General features: G+C 43.4%; 1 protein-coding gene across 3 annotated transcripts in view; it reads left to right on the top strand.

Moving 5' to 3' along the window:
- LOC125438895 (cadherin-9-like) overlaps positions 1 to 23,383 on the top strand; it is a 226,358-nt gene that overhangs the window by 191,793 nt on the left and 11,182 nt on the right. The window contains exon 10 of one of the 3 annotated variants that reach the window (XM_048507567.1): positions 8,549 to 8,599. The exons of 1 other annotated variant lie outside the window; for it this stretch is intronic. In XM_048507567.1, coding sequence (XP_048363524.1) covers positions 8,549 to 8,578 — 30 coding nt within the window. In that variant the 3' untranslated portion in view covers positions 8,579 to 8,599. Of the gene's footprint in view, positions 1 to 2,248; positions 2,779 to 8,548; positions 8,600 to 23,383 lie in introns of those variants that run through there. One more of the 3 variants, XM_048507566.1, reaches the window with a different exon arrangement.

Here is a 23,383-nt window from a genome sequence, read left to right as displayed (position 1 = left end):
TCCCAAGCTGGAAGAAAAGCTAGTTTTTATACCCAGCTTTTCTCTGCCCCAAGGGGTCTCAAAGTAGCTTACAATCTCCTTCTGTGCCCCCCTAAAAAACAAACCCTTGAGAGTTAGATAGGACTGAGTGAGTTCTGAGACAACTGTGACTAGCCAAGGTCACCCAGCAGGTTTCATGTGGAGAAGAAGGAAAACAAACCCACTTATATGGAGGAATAGGGAATCAAACCTGGTTTTCCAGATTAAAATTCACTGCTTTTAACTGCTGGCTCTCAATACTGGCAATCCTCATGAAAACCTTCTAACTAAAAGCAATCTGTTTGCATCAACACCTCAAACTTAAAATTCATGTTCCCTACTATTTTTGCGTATACATAGTATTGAAATACACATGTTTTCATGTGTCTGGGAGCTGCAGTTTTCAGAAGCAAGCCTTTATTGGCATAGACAACAGTACAACAGTAATAAAAACAGATTAAAAAGCATATACAATACAGGTCGAAGGAAATCTACTGCCGTTTAGTAATTTCCAGGAGAAAGTCTGCCACTATAATACAGAGAGAAGGATCAGGGTTGTCCAACAAGTAGTGTAATCTAATTAAATCGGGGAGATGGGGTAAATGTAAAGGAGTAAGATTCACATACTTGGATCTGATTTCCTTGAATCTGAGACAGTGTAGTAATTGGTGGGCCAGAGATTCAACTGAGCCATCGTTACATGGGCTCAATCTTTTAGCCTTTTCTTGCTTATTAAATCTGCCATGTAACAAGGCAGAAGGCATAACATTAAACCTGGCGAGCATTACGGCTCTCCTTTGAACAGGGCTTAAGTGTGCCCCCCCCCCATATAAGCAAGGCCTCCCTATTGATATATGATAATTTTACTAGCTTGTTTGAGAATGCATATAGAACCAGAGTATGGCATGGTGGATAGAATGCTATTCTTTGACCAAGGAGACCCAGGCTCATATCACTGCTCAATCATGATGCTCATTGGGTGACTCTGGGCTAGTCACTCTAAATTACTACACATGGCTAATGGTAGGCCCGAGGCCACTCATACCATCTTTCACAGGACAGTGTGATGCAATTGTCCCATTCTTGTGTGTTATAGTTTTCCCTTGATGTTGGCGTTTTCCAGACGGATATAATATCCTGTGGGAAAACCTGGATTATACATACCGGGATGTTTGTGTCTCGGTTTCTCACTCTGCATGGCAGCCCATCAGCACATTCAGGCCGGGAGGAAGAACTCCAGGAGGTTATGCACAGCCCTGGGTTAATTTCATTTTCCTCACCAACGTTGCCGTGCATGCGCGAACTGTCCCGTTTTTCTGACATTCTGATTGGCTGCAGGTGGCGAGGAGGGAAAAATAAACCAATCCATCTCCTGTGGTGTTTGCATGGAAGCGGGAGCAGCATGTTTTTTTTATTTTTTGATTTTCAAAAGGACCGCCAAATTATCATTTTTTGACAGCCACAGGATAAGGGAAATCTCACAGGGCAAGCCCGAGTTAGGCCCAGAAGCCATGCGGAAGTCATGGCCGAACCAGGAAGTTTCACCTCCTTATCCCAGGATATATGGTCCATGTGGAAAACCACAATAACTTTTTTCGCCTATTATTTCCTATAAGCTGGATGACCACACGGCCATGCAGATACCATACTTAAAAATCTCTAGATGACCATCAACAGCAGCTCCCAAGTCTATGATGCATATCCTTCTTAACTCAGCATAATCCTTTGGCCAAAAAGTTATCACAGCATGGAAGAAAGAAAGAAAGAAGGAAGGAAGGAAGGAAAGAAGGAAAGAAAGAAAGAAGGAAAGAAGGAAAGAAAGAAAATGTGGAACTTCATGTAGGAAACATTTCATTTCCTGCCGCAAAATGGTTTTACAGGTTGGTGCAAAAAGGGCCACACAGTACCAGTTAAATGAACACAAAGGGAACTACATGTACATGTCACCAGGAAGAGATGTGTGAGCTGAGCTAACACGCATGCAGTCGTGAAGTGGTCAAGAAGTGATCAATGAAGAGCATGTTGATTCCAAAGATCAGGAAAGAACTTGGAGAAATTAGAATCAGTTATCCAAGCTTAAGTACCCCATGATGAACAGCTAGATTCCCCTCCCCCTTATGAGATATTTCCTCCTTTCATTTCTCAAGGCTGTAATTGCAGAACTCTAATTATACACCTTTTCTAATTAGCTTGCTTGTCTTTGCTGCTTTTACCTTTCATTATTTTGAAGGTCTCAGCCAAGGGGAGGTTTCTTTCCAGTTGATTTGATGCCTATGCAGAAGGACTTCTGTATACTGGAAGCAGTGTTGGTGGGCTTGATCATGACTCAGAGGTCGAAACTGGCCTCTCTAATCTCTCTTCCCTACCATTGGCACCACAGGCGGAATAAAAAGTTGAATGAAACCATGAGAAACAAAATCTACAGTTGAAGCCAGGGCACAACTCTGACAATCAGGCTGTTTTCTAAAACGCACAGGGCTTTTTGGAAGTATATCCAAAGACATTGCCTGGTATTTCTTCATGGCTCTTCCTCAGCTACACTGAGTCATCCTCCCACATAGTGTGATTTTTTTTCCCATGGCTACGAGGAAGTCTAAAATTACCCACACGAATAATGTTACACTGCAAACAGGAAAGAACAAGTTCTGGTGACTCTACATGATGTGGATTTAAGACAGCAAAACCAGCAGGTCGTGAACATCAACACAATGGACTTTTCATGGTGTCAGGGGGATGCTATCTGAGTGATTGAGATGCATTCCTAACTCAGTGTAACTGCTTGCAACTATACATCAGTGCTGCTAGAAGATATATGTAAACAGCCTGCTTTATGTTACCGCTGCCATCTGGGGCATTCTTTCCTTGATCTTTACTTTATGGCTTCACACGCTTTGTAGATAACTAGGCTTCCCCTGACACAAAAGGCAAGACTTTGTTTCTCAGCTCTCGCTGGCTAGCAGGCTGGAGGCGGGGCTTGGGGAGACTTTCTTTCCCAATCCCACTTCCACATTTCTGCTTTCCACTGCAGAACTGGTTTTGCCAAGCTTTGGGGCTCTGAGCTTATCAAAAGATACTGTTGATCAACAACACAAAGTCTGTTCATTGGCTTAAGGTTTCAGATCTAACACGTGGGAATTGATAATTTCTCCCAGAAATGTATTTTTAAGGCCTCTGGGGTGACGGAAAACTAGAGTCAGAGGTAGGAAGTGATAGACAAGGATTTGAAAGGTAATGAATGAGACAAGGAGCAGCAATGGCACAATGCTTAAGAGCAGGTGTACTCTAATCTGGAGGAACTGGGTTTGATTCCCCGCTCTGCTGCCTGAGCTGTGGGGGCTTGTCTGGAGAATTCAGATTAGCCTGTGCACTCCCACACATGCCAGCCGGGTGACCTTGGGCTAGTCACAGTTCTTCTGAGCTCTCTCAGCCCCACCTACCTCACAGGGTGTTTGTTTTGGGGAGGGAGAGAAAGGAGTTTGTAAGCCCCTTTGAGTCTCCTTGCAGGAGAGAAAGGGGGTATATAAATCCAACTCTTCTTCTTCTTCTTTGCATGACCCCTGATTTGTACAGTATTGCAATTCTGAAGCAATGGCATCTAAATCCCACACCGAAACAACGACTGTGCTGCAGCCAAACCTTCTCTTATTTTGCAAAACTTCTTTTCCTCTTTATTACTTAGGTAATTTATGTGGCCATTTTTTACAACCTTGAATAATTGGTTCTGTCTGCTTCACCTCCCACCAGTCCAGCACTGGAGGATACCCATTTCAGTGGATCCCAACCTGATCCCTTCCTATTCCCAAAAGTGTAGATGAGGTCAATTGTCCCAGATCCCCACAACCAGTCTTACTGATTTTTATTACTCGAGGGCCAACAAAATTGCACCTATCTGGCCCCTGGACAATAGCTTGCAAACTTACACAGGAAGTCTATCTTGGGATTTGCATTCCTTAAGCATGAATGTGCCATCATTCAATAATATATATGAAACTATGGGAACACAGTGTGGTGAGCTGCACTACTGCTGTCAAAGCTCTGCTCGCAACCTGCGTTTGACCCTGATGAAAGTCGGTTTCCGGTTGCCGGCTTAATGTTGTCTCGGACTTCCATTTTTCTGAGGTTGGTAAAATGAGTACTCAGTTTGCCGGGGATAAAATGTAGGTGACTGGGGTAGGCAATGGCAAACCACCCCTGTGATCATAGTTGGCCTAGTAAACATTGGGGTGACGTCACCCCATGGGTCAGTAATGTGACCCAGTGTTTGCACAAAAATATAGAACACATTTATGATGTTGATATTTTGCCTCCTTAGGAGCAGCCGGGGCGAAGGAGGTTAAGAGTTCGTGTATCTAATCTGGAGGAACCGGGTTTGATTCCCAGCTCTGCCACCTGAGCTGTGGAGGCTTATCTGGGGAATTCAGATTAGCCTGTACACTCCCACACATTTGATTCCCCGGGGTTTGATTCCCCGCTCTGCTGCCTGAGCTGTGGGGGCTTGTCTGGAGAATTCAGATTAGCCTGTGCACTCCCACACATGCCAGCTGGGTGACCTTGGGCTAGTCACAGCTTCTCGGAGCTCTCTCAGCCCCACCCACCTCACTGGGTTTGTTGTGAGGGGGGAAGGGCAAGGAGATTGTAAGCTTCTTTGAGTCTCCTGCAGGAGAGAAAGGGGGATATAAATCCAAACTACTCCACCTAGTTCTGCTCTAGAGTTTTGTGCGTATCAGTAGATTACAAATGAGTAATTGCGCGTCAACACAGACTTTCAACAATTTGATTTAAATTTTAAAAACCTTCTTCTTCTTCTTCTTCTTCTTCTTCTTCTTCTTCTTCTTCTTCTTCTTCTTCTTCTTCTTCTTCTTCTTCTTCTTCAATAGATTGTTTTCTCTGCTGAAAGCATTGCAGGGGGAGGCGGCAGCAGGCTTAGCCTCTTCCAGCCATTAAGCATCAAGACTGCTCTTATCTGCATAGACCCACTTCACATATCTCTCATGTGCTGTCTCGCACACATAGAGAGACTACACCTAGACAGTTAAGAGTAGCATTTCTCAGCCACTTACCTACCCCGATCAGCTCTTTGTCTTTTCAGATACCGATGAAGTGGGCTGGCATGTCTTTTTAAAATAATCCTCTCTCACCTTTTGACTGCTGACAACACTGGGGATTTCAATATTTCCCCCCTCGCAGCTGCATCTGAGCATTCCGTTTCATCTCCAGGATGGGAGCGAGGAGTTAAACCCCACTTGACAAAGGATGTGGAGTAGCTGCAACTGTAATTTGAGACATTTGAAGAGGCTGGAGATTTCAGAAGGTTGCTCTCCAGCTTGCCAAATGGGGCGCCAAGAATTATTTAGAGTGTCGAGCTCGCCTGCCGTCAGTCGGAGCGAGCGTTTGTTGATACGTTTCTGAATGAACACAAAGTTATGAAACCAGAAGACATGTGCAGGTGTCAGATAGAAACAAATCTGTTTTTCACACCTCTGTTGCAGTAGAAGAAGAGAACAAGAAGAGTTTGGATTTATATCCCCCCTTTCTCTCCTGCAGGAGACTCAAAGGGGCTTACAATCTCCTTGCCCTTCCCCCCTCACAACAAACACCCTGTGAGGTAGGTGGGGCTGAGAGAGCTCTGAGAAGCTGTAACTAGCCCAAGGTCACCCAGCTGGTGTGTGTGGGAGTGTACAGGCCAATCTGAATTCCCCAGATAATTCCCCAGTAGAGAGCTCATCAGCAGTGGGGATTGAAGGAGAGATTTCTAAGCAAAGAAAATGGGAGGTATGAAGTTAAAATGTGTGACATGAAACCCAGGGGAAAGGGGGGGTCCCAGAAGAGGGACTGAGGGTACCACTGAGGTTACTACTGAAGGGTACCACTGAGGGACTGAGGGTACCACTGAGGGTACCTCTGAAAATATGTACCTGAAAATAAGACTACTGTGAAAATAAGATAACTTCACTAAAAAAAGTTACACACAAGAAGTCTATTACTTTATACTCCTATAATGCATATGCAAATTTAGGAAGATCACCTTTTTCCCTAGAGAGCAGTGTTTCAGGTAAAGAGATATGGGGGAGGGTGCATTCCATTCTGTGTTTCAGGTCCACAGGGATACTTATATCACAGCTTCTTAGGAATACTCATATCACAGCTTCAAACTAGCCACAACTCACTATTAAAATTGTGGAGAAATAGCTCCTCCCCCCTTTTTTTCTCCTCCCCTTCTCCAACCAGGTACTATAGATTTGGAGGTTTAGCAATCCCAGATGAACATCAGGAAGAGCTACCTGACCTAGGGGGGGAATATATTTTGACTCAGCCTGACCAGGTAAAAAGAGGGTGGGGTCTGGGATCTGATAAATTGCTGGGTAGGAATGGGGCGAGGCCTCTTTCTCGGGCTTTTCTGCTGGGATACAGAAGGGACAAGACCTCTGGCAAGGGCTGGGAAGGGAGCAACCATGTTTGAATCATGTGTTTATCCAGGGAGCACTCTCAGCCTGCCAGGCAATGAGAACTCTTTGAGAATTGCAAACGTCTAAGCTTTATGGTCCTAGCCTATTTTCAACAACTGCTAGCTAGGGTACGTTAAGTGATAGGGGAAGGGGATTTGCGTTTATACCTCCTTTGCTTTGGAAACCCTTGCTCAATCTGGTGCTGTGCTAAAAGATACTTGTGACTATTTTATTTGTAAGAAATACTTTTAAACCTTAGATGTGGAGAACAGTTTTCTGTACCACGATTGCCGCACTGTCTTGGGTGCACTACCTAATTAGGAGGGGGGAGGAAGACTGAAAATCAGCTTTTCCTCTGGGATTTCCCATCTGCCCTATGGAACCCAGGAGAAGGGAATCAAGGGAAACTGAAGCATAGGCCTCACGGTTGGAAAGGAAGTTGGGGAACACTGATCTTCCCCAGCGGGCAATTCCTCTCGGTCAGGTGGTGGCAGCAGTTTACCCAGAGAGAAAGCAAGCCCTCCCCAGGAAAAGTTGGCAACCCCCAGGAGAGACTTGGGGGTGAATAAGGCCTGCCTGGCAAAGCAAACCCATTCCACCACAAAAATGTGGACCTTTTTGCAAAGACATCATGGACATATAAAAGGCGAGGCCTTTGCTGGTAATATTGCTCTTTGTTGATACGCTCACTCTCTTTCTCTGTCTCTTGCTCTCTCCCTCTTTCTGGGTCTAGAGTTGGGAGTTTCCTGCTTTCCAGCAACAGAACCCCTCTAGGTGCTCCCTGTCTTCTCCTGGTGTTCATGGAAATAGTGTGTGTGTATGGGGGGAAGGGGTTGGAGAGGAATGTGTAACATGACACCACAATGTTATTTCTGAGGAACTGGAAGTTGATTCATCCTGATCTCTACTGTAAAAACCACAGAGCTCAGTGAAATTACTAGAGCAGTGGCGGCGAACCTTTGGCACTCCAGATGTTATGGACTACAATTCCCATCAGCTTCTGCCAGCATGGCCAATTGGCCATGCTAGTAGGGGCTGATGGGAATTGTAGTCCATAACATCTGGAGTGCCAAAGGTTCACCACCACAGCACTAGAGTATCACATGACACAGTGACCTTTTGATATCATCCCGCAGGCCATTGCCAGAAGTTAAATTTAGCCGAACAGGTTTAAGCAACATGGCTTTCCTGCCAGAGCTCCAAAATTATAAAACAAATGTCCAGATTAAAGTTTAATAATCTACTTCTATTCTGGCCTTCAGGAAAAGGTGTCAGGCCATTTGGAAATGGGCTCCAAGGCTGAGCTGCTCTGTTGATATTGGTGTCATGTGTGTGTGTATTTAAAGTTTTGTGTCTTTATTTTTCTAAGCCACCTTGAATGAGTGCTGAAGTGAGTAAAATGTTTAAATAATTAAACAAATATGTGTCCCATGCATTTAAATGATCAGATGTGTCTCACAGGTTAATCAATACAGGAAGTCAATATGGCAAGAAATACTGTTGAGAAAAATAGTTAATTACAAAGAATAATAGCATATATCCAGCCACCCAAGTGTAGTCTTAATGGTACTTAAGTCTTTTGAAGATGAGGCAGGAATTTCTTCTGCCAGGTTCTCCTCTCACTGTAGACTATATAGGACAAGAAAGACCCCTTCACTTTTCCAGGAGTCTATTGCATATGCTGCAGCTGTGGAAAGGTCTACATAGGAACCACAAAATGCAGCATTCAGATTTGTATTAAGGAGCACGAAAGACACTGTCGGCTTAACCATCCTGAGAAATCTGCAGAACATGTCTGAAACAAAACTGGACATAACATTTTATTTGAGAACACTGAAATTCTGGACAATTCAGGAGGTTACTATGTCAAACTACACAGGGAGGCCAAGACAACTTCAACAAGAAAGAAGAGACTCTGAAAATTAACAAATCTTGGGTACTTAAAAAAATGGACTGATAACCCCACCCGCAATACAATGCACTCAACCACACCTTTGCATAGCAAGTTCCACTCAAACATTTACTGATTGGTTCCCCACCCTGGGACTTGGACAATATACCCACAAACTTTCCCTTCTCACTAGACTCAGTGTGAAACAGACTTTTCTCTGTGATGCACCTCTGAAGATGCCAGCCACAGGTGCAGGCGAAACATTAGGAACAAGATCTACCAGACCACGGCCACACAGCCCAGAAAAGCCACCACAACCAATCAGTTTCCTGCCAGCTTCCCTTGTAATTCCTCAGGATCTATTTTGAGGTATAAATTGTGGGTATTTGGCCTTTCATAGTGTTTGTTTGTTCTGGATCCGTGTGTGCACTCCCGCTTGTGGAGGGTTTTTTCTTTCTGCTCCTGGAAATTCTGGCCATTTTCCTCTTTGGTGCTGCTTTCCCTGGACATCCCTTCCACAGTGGTATCTATCTCCCAACCCTCAACTCCTATCCTACTTCCTTCTTTTTTTAAAACTGGCTGTTGTATTATTTGTCTGAATATGTTCTCTCTCTCTCTCACCAACAATGGTCTCTCTCTTCTAACAGTAACTGGGTACAATCCAGCCAAAGTTATATCGGTTAAATCATTTTTTTAAATCTGTTTGATGTCAATGGTGGGAGTTCAGCATCAGCTGCACCTTTCCCCTTTCTGTTTTGACCCAGATTTGGCTGGTTCTCGCCACTTGTTGCCTTTTGAGAAGTCTTTTTACTTGAGTAGTGAAGGAAGAGCTTGTGCATGCTGCCCAACAGCTCCTTGGTGGAAGTACAGGATAAAACGTCAAAGAAAGATGTGTTTATAATTAGACACTTCTGATGGCCTTTAACATCCCCCTAAAAGGATTAGAGAGTTTTGGGAACGTGACGCAAGGAGAGCCACATAATTTGATTAACTAGGAATCAGTTAAAAGGCAGGTGATCAATCCCCTTAAAAGTATTTCAATGGCTGACAGCCCTCAGCTTTTCTCTTTATCCCTCGGAATTGTCAGCTGGTCTCTGATGAAGGGAAGTCTGTGGACCTCATGCGAGTGAGACTGTTTCACAGCCACTAAAAAATCAGGCCCGAGTTGGACTACCAAGTGACAAAAGAAATCTGCAGGAGAAATGGAAACAGGAGCCAGATCCTGCCACCAGCCTTTCCCCTTGACTCTAATTGTGCTGTTGTAATTAGAAGAGTGTCCCATGGACCGTTTAAACAGTTGGATTCTCCCACCCCCAGCCCCTCGGGGAGCTGCCTTGTTCATTCCTCAAGAATGTCCACTACATAAGAAGGCAATTTTCTCTCTGATATATGGTGAAACTCCCTCACCAGTCAAGGTATACTGGGGTATTTGAGAAAAAGAGGAAATTGCTAAGGATTAGCTTTATAGCACTAAACATGTCTCTGAAAGCACTGCTCTGTAAAGTTTGTCAAAACACAGTTGATAAATAAATAAATGGAAAGAAAGAAAGAACCTAAATGGGACGGAGCTGTATCCTGTAGGTTATTAATTTTGTCAAACTAAAAGCAGGAGGGATTAAGGCAGAGTATTTAATAATCTTAGGAAATCCCTGCATGAAGCCTTTGTTTTAAAAAAGTATAGTGGGAAGCATTATGCAGGGAAATTAATACAATGTACCTGCACTAGAAAGTACAGTTCTGTACTTGTTCAGAAGAACCTTGCAAAACATTGATGTTGCTTGCTTACTGTTGCTTAATCCTATGCAGTTAATTCGCCAGCTATTAGAATCAGTGAGTTTAGATGGAATAATTCTGCACAGGATTGCCAACTTCCCTTTACTGTTCCCAGAGCAATAATATCCTTCCAACCAACATTTATAACTGGAATAAGCATAATGTATGGAGAAAGGTTGATGTGTTCCCTCTTTCCAAATGGGGAGCACTCTCAGTCCCATATACATGGTTAGTGGCATGTTGAAATTGGACTAGTGAGGAGTTTTCAGTTGGGTATGTGGCTCCTGCTATGATGGACTCTAAAGAACTCTGATTTTATTTATTACAAGTATTCATATCCCATCTTCTATAGCCATATTCAAGGTAGCTTACTATACCAAACAAGGGCAAGCAGGTTCCTCTGGTTTAGGTGGGATTTCATCCCTTGAAGGGAACTGTACTTTTAACATACACATGATTTTTTCTAACTGGTTTATAAACAGAATTTTGGAGTGTATGGTGGATTCAGTCTGAGACACATTGTCATCTATATTGCTAACCTCATTTCAAACGAGGGATGCCCATTTGCAAATGATTTTGTGTCCAACATCTTTTATTTGGCATCTCAAAGCCTTTGTAACTGTGTCTACCAAACTGGTAGCTCTGTAGCTAGTAATAATAAAGATATTGCTAGTAACCTACTTTTACTACATTACTTACTTTTACTTGAGCTGTGAAAGGGAACATCTGGTTCATGTTGCCCTGAATTCCTTTGGTGGAAGTATAGGACTAAAACGTCAAAGAAAGATGTAAGCTGAAGCAATTGTGGGATTTATCTCTGATGGCCTTCAACATCCCCCCCCTGCAAAGGATAAGAGTTTGGGGAACATACACAAGAAGAGCAAACATAATTTGATTAATCCAGGAATCAGTGTTGTTAAAAGGCAATACAGAGGCAATATAATCCTATCCAAGTGTGGGTACACCTATATATATAGTATATAAACTTGCTTTTATATAGTTTTTTTTCTGTGCAAGGTACTTACAACATTTTCAGACTGGAAATAAAACATTTCCTTCCATGGAGTTCCCTTGTTTCCCACTCTCCCTGTTTTGAAAAAAAAAAACCCTTTAACAACATTTCCTTTTCACTGCAGACAGACTAACACAGCTGTCAATCATGAAGGGTATCGATCATCAGCCAAATAAAATTAAGTTCTTTAAGAGTCCATCTGTAGCAGGCATACCCCTTGAAAACGATGGGATGTTTGCAAGCAAATATGGATAGAAGTGGGTGGCACGTGATGATCTGTTTCAGTGGGGAGAAATTTGGGCAGTTTACTATGCTGTTTCAGTGGGAGAAATTTTAAACAGTTACTTGAAAACTGAAAGGCTTTTCACAGGCAGCCCTGTGTCTCTGACTGCTAGAAGGTCAGATAACATCATGTCCTGCTTGTGAACTTCTTGGTGGCTTCTTGCAGACCATAGGAGGTTGAGCCTGCCAGGCGTTGTCCCCCCTGGGCTTCACTGTGTCTATTATTTTTATTAGAACAAATTGCAAATGTGAGAACTCCTATGCTGTCGTAAGAAAATGTCTCTTGGATAACTAAACTCACTGAGCAAGCTTAGACAGTAGCAATGATTAAAATGTGATTAGCACCACTGCTAACTGCTCTCATCACCAAACAAAATACAATATATCTCCACTAATTTACAGAATGCCGCGGAATAGCATAAAATCTGGTCCAGAGGTGTGAAAGCATCTCCTTGTCTTGATTTGAGCCCTCCAAAATCTATGTGTAGGTTCTAATATTTTCCTTTCTTGCTCCAAAATGTTCTGTTTTTGTGTGTGGTCAGCCATCCAATCTGCTCAAGAACATGCTTTAGAAATTAAGCAGGCATTGCCTCTTCCAGCTTGAATTCACACTCTGACACTTTTAAGGGTTACTCAGTTTTTTTCTGCCAAGCTTACCCAGCAGACGCTTGAAAATACGGGAGTTACAGCACATCCTGTAAAGTACTGACTGTGTAGCAGAAGTTATGGCTAGGTCCACACTGTGCGGATCTCTGGGCTACAATAAAAGTGAACAAAGAAGACAAGAATTGGCTGCGCTCTAAATGATTGCTCTTTAGAATTGCTTTGACTGCACAATGTATAATTACTTGGCCTATTTAAAATGTGACAGAGGTTTGTTGGGAGGGGGTGTTTTATGAGCAATTCAAAGGAGGATCAGGTAACTGGAACATCAGAGCTGACTATCTAATGTGTAAGCTTGTGTGTGTGTTTTAAGAAGATTTATATATATATTCCATTTATCAACTTTTACTTTTCCCCAGATTCTTCTTCAGTAGCCATTTTGTTTCACTGTGTATTAAGGATCATGTTGTTTAAAGTAGCTGGGTCCTCAAACTGTGGCTGGGATCCAAAATTGGGTTGGAGATTCTCTCTACAGAGAGGACATCAGAAAAGAAACAGGGAGAAGTATGAGGAACCTGAGAAGTTCAGTGGTGAATTTGGGGTTTTTCATAACATGAAGTCCTGAACCTCTGCACCGTGATCTAGAAATAGGCATGGTATCGGGATTTTGGGACTTAGGTATCATGACCTCATGGGGCAGTAATCCCCTGTGAGGTGCCTATCAGCGTGTTGCTGGCACCTTTGTTTCTTCAACATAATATCTTTTCTCAACCCAAAGTGTAGAATGTTTCCTCCATATAATTGAAACAAGAAGTTCTTTTATAAGGAGACATGTTATAGGAATCAGAACACCCATCTGTTGAAAAATCTACATTGGCTGCCCATCTGTTTCAAGAACACCTGAATTGCTAGTTCTTACCTGTAACACCTCAAATAGTGAAGTAGTGAATAACTTCTAACTCTGATATTGTCTAGCTTTTACTAGTGAAGAACCCTCTTCTCAAGCACTGTCTGCAAAGATGAATCAAGTGGCAGCCAGAAGCAGGATTTTTGGTGGCTGCACCTCACTCTGATACTGACCTTCCCTCTTGATGTTCACCTGAACCCACTACTTTCCGCAGGCTGCTTCCGCTCAGGTTCTCACTGCAAGAATTCTGGCCAAGGTGAGGCCTAGAATTCTCTCTCATCACTGCCTTAGTCAGCCTCTAGTTTCTGACATGCCCTCCCACTCAGGGTCGGAGGACAGCGAGGGAGGGGACTTAGGAGGGGCCAGCAGGACCCATCGGCCAGCCGCAGAGGTGGTGAGGGAAGGGGAAACAGCGAGCCCCGCGGTGCTGTTTGCACTGCCTGCCGGAAGACACTGTCCTCAAAACAACCCTTAAAGGGTTGTTTTTAGGGCGCCTGACGCCTGAAGGAGGGAAGGCAGCCAGGTTGGCGCCAAGCTACAAGCCAGCAGCTGCTCAGTGTAACTGGCGGCTCCGGGGCTGCATGCTTTACTCCCAGGCTGCCGCTTTTGGCCCATGGAACGGCCTTAGGATACCTTTAAGTCAAAACATTTCTGACCAGGTATCAATGGCTCATCTTTGTAGCTTTGGGGCTTGTACCCAACACTCTTTAATCAACATTGTTTTAGACTGTTCTGCTCTTTCATGCACTTCATGCTCAGCTTGTTTTTATTAATGTGTTTTGTTGACTTGTTTTTTCACATTTATTTTGTTACGTGGGTTTTGATTTTATTAGTGTGATATGTTTTATTGCTTTGTTTTAATGGACTTTGGGATTCTGTATTGTTTTTTAATGACTTTGGGGTTCTGTATTGTTTTAGTGTAGTGAGCCTCTAGAGCAGGTAAAATTTAGAAGCAGTATACATATTTTCCAAATAAGTAAGCAAACAAAATAAAACCAAGGCTTCACATTTTATTTACAAATACTTCTTATGCCCCTACTCCCACACTATTAGGCAGCATATGTAGGTTAAAAAACAATTTTAAATCCCACTAAAACATCATAAATAAATAATGATTCATACAAAACAATAAAAAATAGTATAAAATTAAAACCCAACCACCTTTCTATTACTCCCACCCCCCCTGCACCCACAAATGTCTGGGCAAAGAAAGATCTTCACTATGCCTAAATCCATAAAAGGTAGGCACATGGCACACCTCTAAGGAAAGAGGTTCCAGAGCCTGAGGCAATCTTTGGAGAACACTCTCCTGCATGCCCCTGTCCCCTGCATCATGGTTGGGGAGGGAACCACCGAGCACCTCCTGTAACCTCAGTGGTCAGGCAGGTACACACCGGGTGCAGGAGCTCCTTCTAGCTATCCCGAGCCAAAGCCGCTTAGGATTTGGTACTATCACGGACAATACTTCTTTAAATCAGCCAAGAAGCAAATTGAAGCCAGTGTAGTTCCTAAGGTCCAATGATGCATTCAGCCAGATGTATTAGCTAACAGCCTAGGGCAGCTCCTAACTTCCCAACCATCTTCAAGGGCAGCCCCAATGGGACGAGCACATCACAGTAGTCCAATCAAGAGGTAAATTCAGAGCATATATCATTGTAGCCAGGTCCCTTTGTCCAAAATTGTGTGGAGCTGGTAATCCAGAAGGGGAGTTGCTGGAAGGCCTCTATGCCCACCGCCAAGTCTGAACCTCAAAGGACAATGATGTAACCAGGAGCACCCCAAATCTTGTGTCCAGTCCTTCTGGGCTATACAACCCTATCCAGAACTTCCCATCAGCCCCTACCAGCATGGCCAATTGGCCATGCTGACAGAGGCTGATGGGAATTGTAGTTCCTGAACATCTGGAGAGCCGCAGGTTCCCTACCCCTGGCCTATGGTTTGGCAGGATTGCTATGGGTTAATTGCAAACACTTTGAGGCCTCTAAGTATGGGGAGAGGTAACCAAAGCTGATACTTTGGACTGACAGCCCTAAAGGCTCTCTCAGTGTTGATGGCAGCACCATATTCATGGTAGTGATGGCAAAATTGGGTGTGTGGAAGAGGCAATAAAGGAGCTGCTGCATTTTCACTCTGCAGTTTGACCCAAGTGGAACTGCCTGAAATAAGGGAGCACTTGATGGGCAAGTGGTTTAAGAGCAGCAGATTCTAATCCGGGCAACTGGGTTTGATTCTCCGCACTTTCCCGTGAGTGGCGGACACTCATCTGGCGAACTAGATTTGTTTTGCTGCTCCTACCCAAAAAGCCTGCTTGGTGATCGTGGGCCAGTCACAGTTCTCTCAGAACTCTCTCGGCCCCATCTGCCTCACAAGGTCTCTGCTGTGGGGAGAGAAAGGAAAGGAGTTTGTAAGTCACTTTGAGACTCCTAAAAGAAGAGAAAAGCTCTTCCTCAACTCCTCAGGGAACACACGATAAAAGGGGAGGTGCAGTTTAGCTAGGTTTGTCTAGCAAATCTTAGGGCGTTTCCCCACTTGCCACAACCCCCCTATGCCACGCGCTGCTCTCAGCACACATCATTTCTGGTGTGCGCCCGGGCTTTCCCACGACCCCACGCTCTGCGCGGGGTCATCAAAAAGCGCCATTGGGAAGAGCGCCAGGAATGGCACGCGCTGAGGGGGCGTGACAGCGGCAGCGTTGGGGCGGCTGCGTTGTCGCCACCCCTGTAGTGGGGAGTGCTGGGGGACCCCGCGCTTCTTTCCTATAGGAGCGCGGGGCAGAAGGTAAATGGGAAAACGCCCTTAGTTAAATGCATTTGCATCTATTTCTTCCTTTCTGAGAGTGCTGGAGTGATTGCAGACTGAAGCTTCCATTATTCTTCAGTTATTTTGCTATAACAAATGGGACTTAGGCGTTCGTACCATGGCCAAAATTAAATGTTATCTTTCGAACTTGTTTTTTGGTTGTGGTCTGCTTTGCAAACTCCCTCATCAGCCCTTCTGTCTGCTTTCAGTTTTAGTTGTCCTATTTGGCGCCATGAAGCGGCAGAGGAAGAAAGAGCCTTTGATCGTTTCGAAAGATGATGTCCGGGACAATATCGTGACCTACAATGATGAAGGAGGCGGGGAAGAAGATACCCAAGCCTTTGATATTGGAACTCTAAGAAATCCAGAAGCCAGAGAGGAAAGCAAACTGCGCAGAGACGTAATGCCGGAAACCATCTTCAAAATCAGGAGGACTGCGCCATTGTGGGAAAACATTGATGTCCAAGATTTTATCCATCGAAGGCTAAAGGAAAACGATTTGGATCCGACTGCACCTCCTTATGATTCCTTAGCAACTTATGCATATGAAGGGAATGATTCTATAGCAAATTCGCTGAGCTCTTTGGAATCGCTTACTACAGAGAGCAACCAAGATTATGATTATCTCAGCGAGTGGGGACCAAGGTTTAAAAAGTTAGCAGATATGTACGGTGGAGATGAGAGTGACCAAGACTGAAACGTTTATCCACTGATTCCTGTGCACATAAGGATTTCCATGTCTGAGGGGCTGCTCCACTATTTTCAACAAACTGACTCTGTGTACACAATCTCAATACAAATTCACAGTGTTCTTTGACACAGAAAAGAAAAAGAAAATGGCAGTACTGCATGTAGGGAATTTCCCGCATATAAAGGGAACACCAAGAAGAATTGGAGCCTCTCTTGAGAATAGAATTGCGTTACTTGGTCTGTGTTCATGGGATTAATGCCTCTGTAACTAGATAAAAGTGGCCTACATACTCTTACTTGGAAAAATACGAAACTTGGTGTTTGTCTTAGTAAGGGTTTGCTTAATAAGTTGACGTTGAATGAAAATGGTTCGGATTTTTTTAAAAAAATAAAAACAAACAGACAAACAAACTCTGTTTCACCCTTTTGGCCTACGATGTCGGGAAGAAGATATTCAGCACTTACAAAAAGGTACTTAAAAAGGCTTTTTGTGCCTTTATTATGAAATCCTAAAAATTAGCCTTTTGTTTTTAATAAAACACGTTGCTTTACTTTTACTAGCATTTGGGACGCTAAGTGCCCACAGTATAATTTGACTGTACGTTAAAAATAATGAATATTACTGCCATATTTATTGAGTAAAAGAATGTCTGTGTGTGGATTCATGATATTTTTGTATATGTATATTTCTATTTTTGTATTTTTATTAAATAAATTAGTATTTATAAATGAAATGCTATTTTACTTTTTGAACACTCTGCCCTTTAGACAATAAGAGGGATGTAAATAACTTCTGGGGTTTGTAGATCACAACAGATGTTGTACAAAAGGCAATTCCAGCATGAACAGTTTTAACTAGTTCAGATGAAAACATAGAATAGATGCATTAAAATGGCCAAAAGTTTTGGATTCCACGGCAATGGTGCTTACCTTGGCTCACATCTCATAATGGCCAAAAGACCTTGTTCTGCTATAACTCCAGAAGTGGTCTCAATAAAGATGCATAATTTTATAGACTTCAATCATATCCCCCCTCAAACGTCTCCTCTCCAAACTAAAGAGTCCTAAACGTTGCAGCCTCTCTTCATAAGAAAGGTGCTCCAGTCCCTCAATCATCTTCGTTGCCTTTTTGAGATGTGGCGACCAGAACTGAACACAGTACTCCAAGTGCGGTCGCACCACTGCTTTATATAAGGGCATGACAATCTTTGAAGTTTTATTATCAATTCCTTTCCTAATTATCCCCAGCAGAGTTTGCCTTTTTCACAGCTGCCATGCATTGAGTTGACATTCCCTTGGAACTATCAACTAAGACGCCCAAATCCCTTTCCTGGTCTGTGACTGATAGCACTGACCCCTGTAGCATGTATGTGAAGTTTGGATTTTTTGCCCCTATGTGCATCACTTTGCATTTTGCTACATTGAACTGCATTTGCCATTTCTTAGCCCACTCACCTAATTTATCAAGGTCCGCTTGGAGCTCTTCGCAATCCTTTGCGGTTCTCACCACCCTACATAATTTGGTATCATCTGCAAACTTGGCCACCACGCTACCCACTCCTACTTCCAGGTCATTTATGAATAGGTTAAAGAGCACTGGTCCCAAAACTGATCCTTGGGAGACATGTTGGGCAATCTGCACAGAATGGCAGGTAGGCAGATTTTCCCTGATATAGTGGATGGCAAGAAACCTAGTGGAAAAAACTGGAATAAATCATCTCCTGCCTGCTGTAGTCACGCTGGATCACCTCCAACCTGGGATTGTGCAAAAGGGATTGTGCAAAAACACTGGTTGAGTGATTTTCAAAAATCCCAGTGTAAGGAACCAGTAAAGTCCAGGCCAAAAGTAACTTTTCAAGTTCTTTATTGAGCTGGCATTCTAAGTCGGTCACAAGCAATGCGGGAACTGACCTGGTCAGATGAAAACCTTCCAAGGTTAGGCAGCAACTTTACACCCAGGTTGAGGGGAATAAAAGGAACCAAATTCATTTTGGAAACAGAACCTGTGCGAAGTCCCCCCCTCAAAAATGATTTATATAATACCCTACGCCCATTATATTTGGCTTGTGCGGAATCCACCAGTGTAATGCTTTAGGAATCGCTGGAAAGTCTATGGCCGTTTCCGCACGGCCCTTTTATGGCGCCCTGGGGACGACAAAAATGCCATTCCCAGGGAGCCATTCACACAGGCGGCGCTGCTGCGTTGCAGCAGCGCCGACCTGGCTTCGCTCCCCCTCCCCCAGGGCGGCGTCAGGCCGCCCTAAAAAACAACCCTTTAAAGGGTTGTTTTTGCCCCTGGAGGTCGGAGGCCAGCGTGGGCGGGGCTTCGGAGGCCAGCAGGCCGACGACGGGGACAAGGTGAGTGGGAAAGGGAAGGGGGCAGAGGCGGCTGCATCCTCTCTTGAGGCCGCTCGCACGCTTGCGTGCGGAAACGGCCCAAGGTAAAACAACACAGTTTTCAAGGATCTCTTGAGAGGACTGACTTGAGCCAGCCAAGCTCCCCCCCCATGACCCCATCTGTTTCAGACCCCCACTTGTTGCCACCTGGCAGCCCTATTGTGAATATATATGATACAATATTTACAATGCATAGGTATGACACACTTTCTTTTCTACTATGCTTTTATCCCGGTTAGTGGAGCCCTTAATACTCTTACAAAGACAGTACCAGATAAAGACATGCTGAGGTTGTAAACCATGTAAAGATATGCCACTCCCTTCTCCATCTTATATCGTATTACATCATGGTGGTCCAAATGAAACAGAATCATCTTAAAGCATTACCTTGGTACATTTTTCGTTTACTAGACACTTTGCCTTTAACACTTTGCCTTTTACTAGACACTTTGCCTTTAGCCATGATCCGGAAATTAAAACTCATTCCGAATGCAGCAGCCAGGTTGCTTACTGGCAGTTCGAGCGGGGATCGAATTACACAGATCCTATACCATCTGCACTGGCTGCCGATTGAGTTCCGGATTATGTTTAAAGTGTTGGTTTTGACCTTCAAAGCCATTCACGCTCTTGGACCTGCATACCTGAGGGACCGCCTCTCCCCATATTGCCCCGGTAGGCCCCTCCGTTCCACGGAGGAGGACCTACTCGTGATCCTTGGCCCCAAAATGATCAGGCTGGCCTCGACGAGGAGCAGGGCCTTTTCAGCCCTGGCCCCTACCTGATGGAACAGGCTCCCTAGGGAGATCAGGGTCCTGCGGGACTTACAGAGTTTCTGCAGGGCCTGCAAGATGGACCTGTTCTGCCAGGCGTTTGGCCAGCCTGGTTAAAAATGCATCTACCGTGTCATCTGGCCTCCCATGGGCACAAGGGGGGGAGGGGGGTAGCCAGATGCCATCCACATTTTTAATGGGTTCTGTTTTTATGTAATTGGTATTTGAATTATGTTTTAATGTACGTTTTTAACCTGTTGTGAACCACCCTGAGCCCTCAGGGGGAGGGCGGTATATAACACTAATAATAAATAAAAATAAATAAAAACAGCAGCCTGCAGTGTAGAGATTTCAAAGGTGAAGACAGTAAGGATGCAAAACTATAATTTCTGTGCAACTAGCCCTAAGTGCAATGGGGGAAAATGACTATTCTAGCCTTGAGACTGTATGGCTAAAGAAGGTCTCCTTCCTTTGTTCCTTTAGCCGACTGTGCTTTGTTTGTTTTTTTCTCACTCCAATTCTGAGGTAATAAATGTCAGCAATCCAAAAATGACTGCAGAAACCCAGTCTAATGTACTTTCAAAGACAATTAGAAAATTAAAGATTTGTTACTAATGTGTCTGAAAATGAAGGGGAAGTGAACAAAAGAAGTTTAAGACACCAAAAAACAGATTACAAATCATATTCCTTCAAACAAAATGCCTTAATTTATGTAGAGAACGTTTGTTTTCATGCTTGCGAAGATTAAGGGCTAATGAGGGATGATATTTTTTAAAAAAACAATTAAAATGTATTATTACATCATGCAATGATAATGCCAATAGTGATTGGAGGCTTTAGAATATTTCTGCCGGCAGGATACTTAGCCAATCTGAGCTGTTGTTTCCCTTGCAATTGCATGCATATAAGTGTGGGTATGGCCAGAGGCAAGAGGCGAACGACATCTGGCCATCCTGAGGATGTTAAAAGAATCATTTTGGGGAAGAACTCCACACAACTTTTTTTCTTCAGGGTGTTTTATTTCTACTCATTCAGGGTTTTTTTTTTTGAAAACGCTACACTGGCAATCTTTTTTCCCTCAAGATGGGGTCAAGACATTTCCTACTTGCTATGTGGAGAGCAGGAAATGTCTTATTTTTCCTGATCAACTTCTAACAACCCTTTCATTTTCGCCACAGCTCACACCCACCATTTTCTCTCACTTGTGATTCTCCATACCACCCATCTTCATTTGATGAAGGTTTTCCTCAGATTTTTTCCTCAGCTTGCAGCTCATCAGCCCACCATTTCTATGTACAAAGTACATGAATAAAGTTAGTTTTGACTGCCAATTCAGTGCAAGTGTCATTTCTTCTTCTTCTTCTTCTTCTTCTTCTTCTTCTTCTTCTTCTTCTTCTTCTTCTTCTTCTTCTTCTTCTTCTTCTTCTTCTTCTTCCTCTTCTTTTATTTTGCAAGAGGTGTCTTCAAAACAATGACAACTCAAAATATGCACATGTTGCAGATTCTCATATCATGTCATCATAGCTTTGAAGACGCCCCTCTAAAAAAGAAAAGAAAAATGACACTGTTCTTTTTAAAAAATTCCTGCAAGACATTTTATTTGTGCTGTGTAGAAATGACCTGTGTTGTACATTTGCATTTTCACAGACAGACAGACAGACAGACAGACAGACAGACAGACAGACAGACAGACAGACAGACAGACAGACAGACAGACAGCTCAGGCCTAAAACTGGGATGGTTTGAGAAGTTCAAAGTCCTATGTTATGGTTACTTGTAAATATTACCTCAGGCCAAAACTGTGGTGGTTTGAGAAAACAAAAGGATCCCACTCTTGTAATAGAAAACAACATTTTGTATAAACAAGATTATAAGGCAGAGAATTTGAGCACCTGAAGAGAAGAGATAAAGCAAGAGTTCAAACCCAAAACTCAGACACAAATAGCCAAGCCACAGAAATTACTGCAATGCATGAGAGCTATTATATATGGTACTTCAACCACAGAAAAGCTTAAGATGCAGTTATGAAAAATCCTCGGTCACCCACCAGAATGTAATTTTTATTGTGGTCACTGCTCCAATAGGTTGTGGTGGGTTTTCTGGGCTGTGTGGCTGTGGTCACACACACGTGATTTGCATTCACAATACTGCTGCTGCTGCTGCAGAGCATGAAAATGTGAATCACTCTGATAAGCCCCACCCGCAATACAATACTATCAACCACATCTTTGCATAACAAGTTCCATCCAAACACTTACTGATTGGTTCCCCACCCTGGGACATGGACAATATATACCCCAAACATTCCCTTCTCTCTGGACACAGTGTGTAACAGACTTCCCTCTGTGATACAACTCTGAAGATGCCAGTTACAGATGCAGGCGAAACGTTAGGAACAAGATCCACCAGACCACGGCCACACAGCCCGGAAAACACACCAGAACCAGTTGAATCCAGCCGGGAAAGCCTTTGACAATACACTCCTCACAATATTTAAATTCTCCTGGGCATGGCTCAAAAACGTAGCTAAATGGTTCCCAACCTGGAGTATGTGTACCCCGAGGGGTACTCACCAGATCATTGGGGAGTATGCAAAAAAAAAATACAGAATGGATGTGCTAATATGGTGGTACAATTTTATGGAAATGGGTTGCCAAAGGGTATGAAAGAGGAAAGTGGTTGGGAATCACTGCCTTAGCTTATTTACAAAATCACATGGAACAAGATGCTAGTAAGGGACAAGCTAGAATGATATTTTAATTATCCGGGTAGTTTGAATTGTAGCAACAAGACAAGAATTTCCACCTTGGAAACTCATGGTGTTTCCTGCATCCATGTCTCAAATTAATTCAAAGATCGCCAGCATCATTGTGTTGCTCTGTTTTTGAACCATAAAGCTCTAATCCTTGTGATGAATGTTTTAAAATCTACAGCATTGACCTGCCTGCAATGGCACCCAACGTGAAAACAGAAAAAAAAGAGAAAAGAAGTATTTCTTTATGGGGGCTTATTTGGGGTGGGGGAAAGACTACTGTAGCATGGGTTTGTACCAGCCTCCTACTCAGAACTTTCCAGCAACAGCCCTGGGAAGATATCATTATACTATGTATCATGAAAGCAAGCCTGGAAGAGCCACGCTTGTTTCAGTAAAACCTGGATTCTTTTCTCCAATAACTCCAACCAGCTGAGGTCTCAAACATTTTTATTGAAAAACAGAAATAAAAGAAATAAAACTTAAATGCACAGAGGTTGCTCAGCTGATTTCATCCCTTTTGGTTGTTTGTCCCCATTCCAGGAACCCATGGCCCAGAGATGCTTCTCTGACCACGTCTCAAGATGGAATTCAAAACCTTTTGTTTTCCCCCTCTCAGGAAAACTCTGTTCAGGCCACGAGGTAATTTAGGCCTTTGAAGTTTCATCCTGGCACCTCTGCATAGTTTCCTGTCCTCCCTTCAGGAGATCAAAAGGCAAAGATGCTTTTCACAGTCATATGTGACTTCCCTTTACTGTAATGATAGCATCTTCCATGACACACACCCTTTTGGAGTGGAAATCTGTAGTCTAATGGCTACATATTTCATCTATCCATATAGAAAAGATTACATGCGTTACTTCCACATCAGTCATCTCTAACTAATACAGAGATCTGCTAACTACAATTCCTTTCATTCATAACATAGTCATTATGATAGCATAACAATACAGAATGAAGAAAATCATGTTAATACAAAATAAAACTTAAATGCATGGATGTTGCTCAGCTGGTTACATTCCTTTTGGTTGGTTGTCCCCATT

The sequence above is a fragment of the Sphaerodactylus townsendi genome, linkage group LG09 (assembly GCF_021028975.2).
Source record: "Sphaerodactylus townsendi isolate TG3544 linkage group LG09, MPM_Stown_v2.3, whole genome shotgun sequence".
Classification (NCBI taxonomy): Eukaryota; Metazoa; Chordata; class Lepidosauria; order Squamata; family Sphaerodactylidae; genus Sphaerodactylus; species Sphaerodactylus townsendi.
Note: the sequence above shows the minus strand (reverse complement) of the source record. Positions and strands in the feature narration are given on the sequence as shown.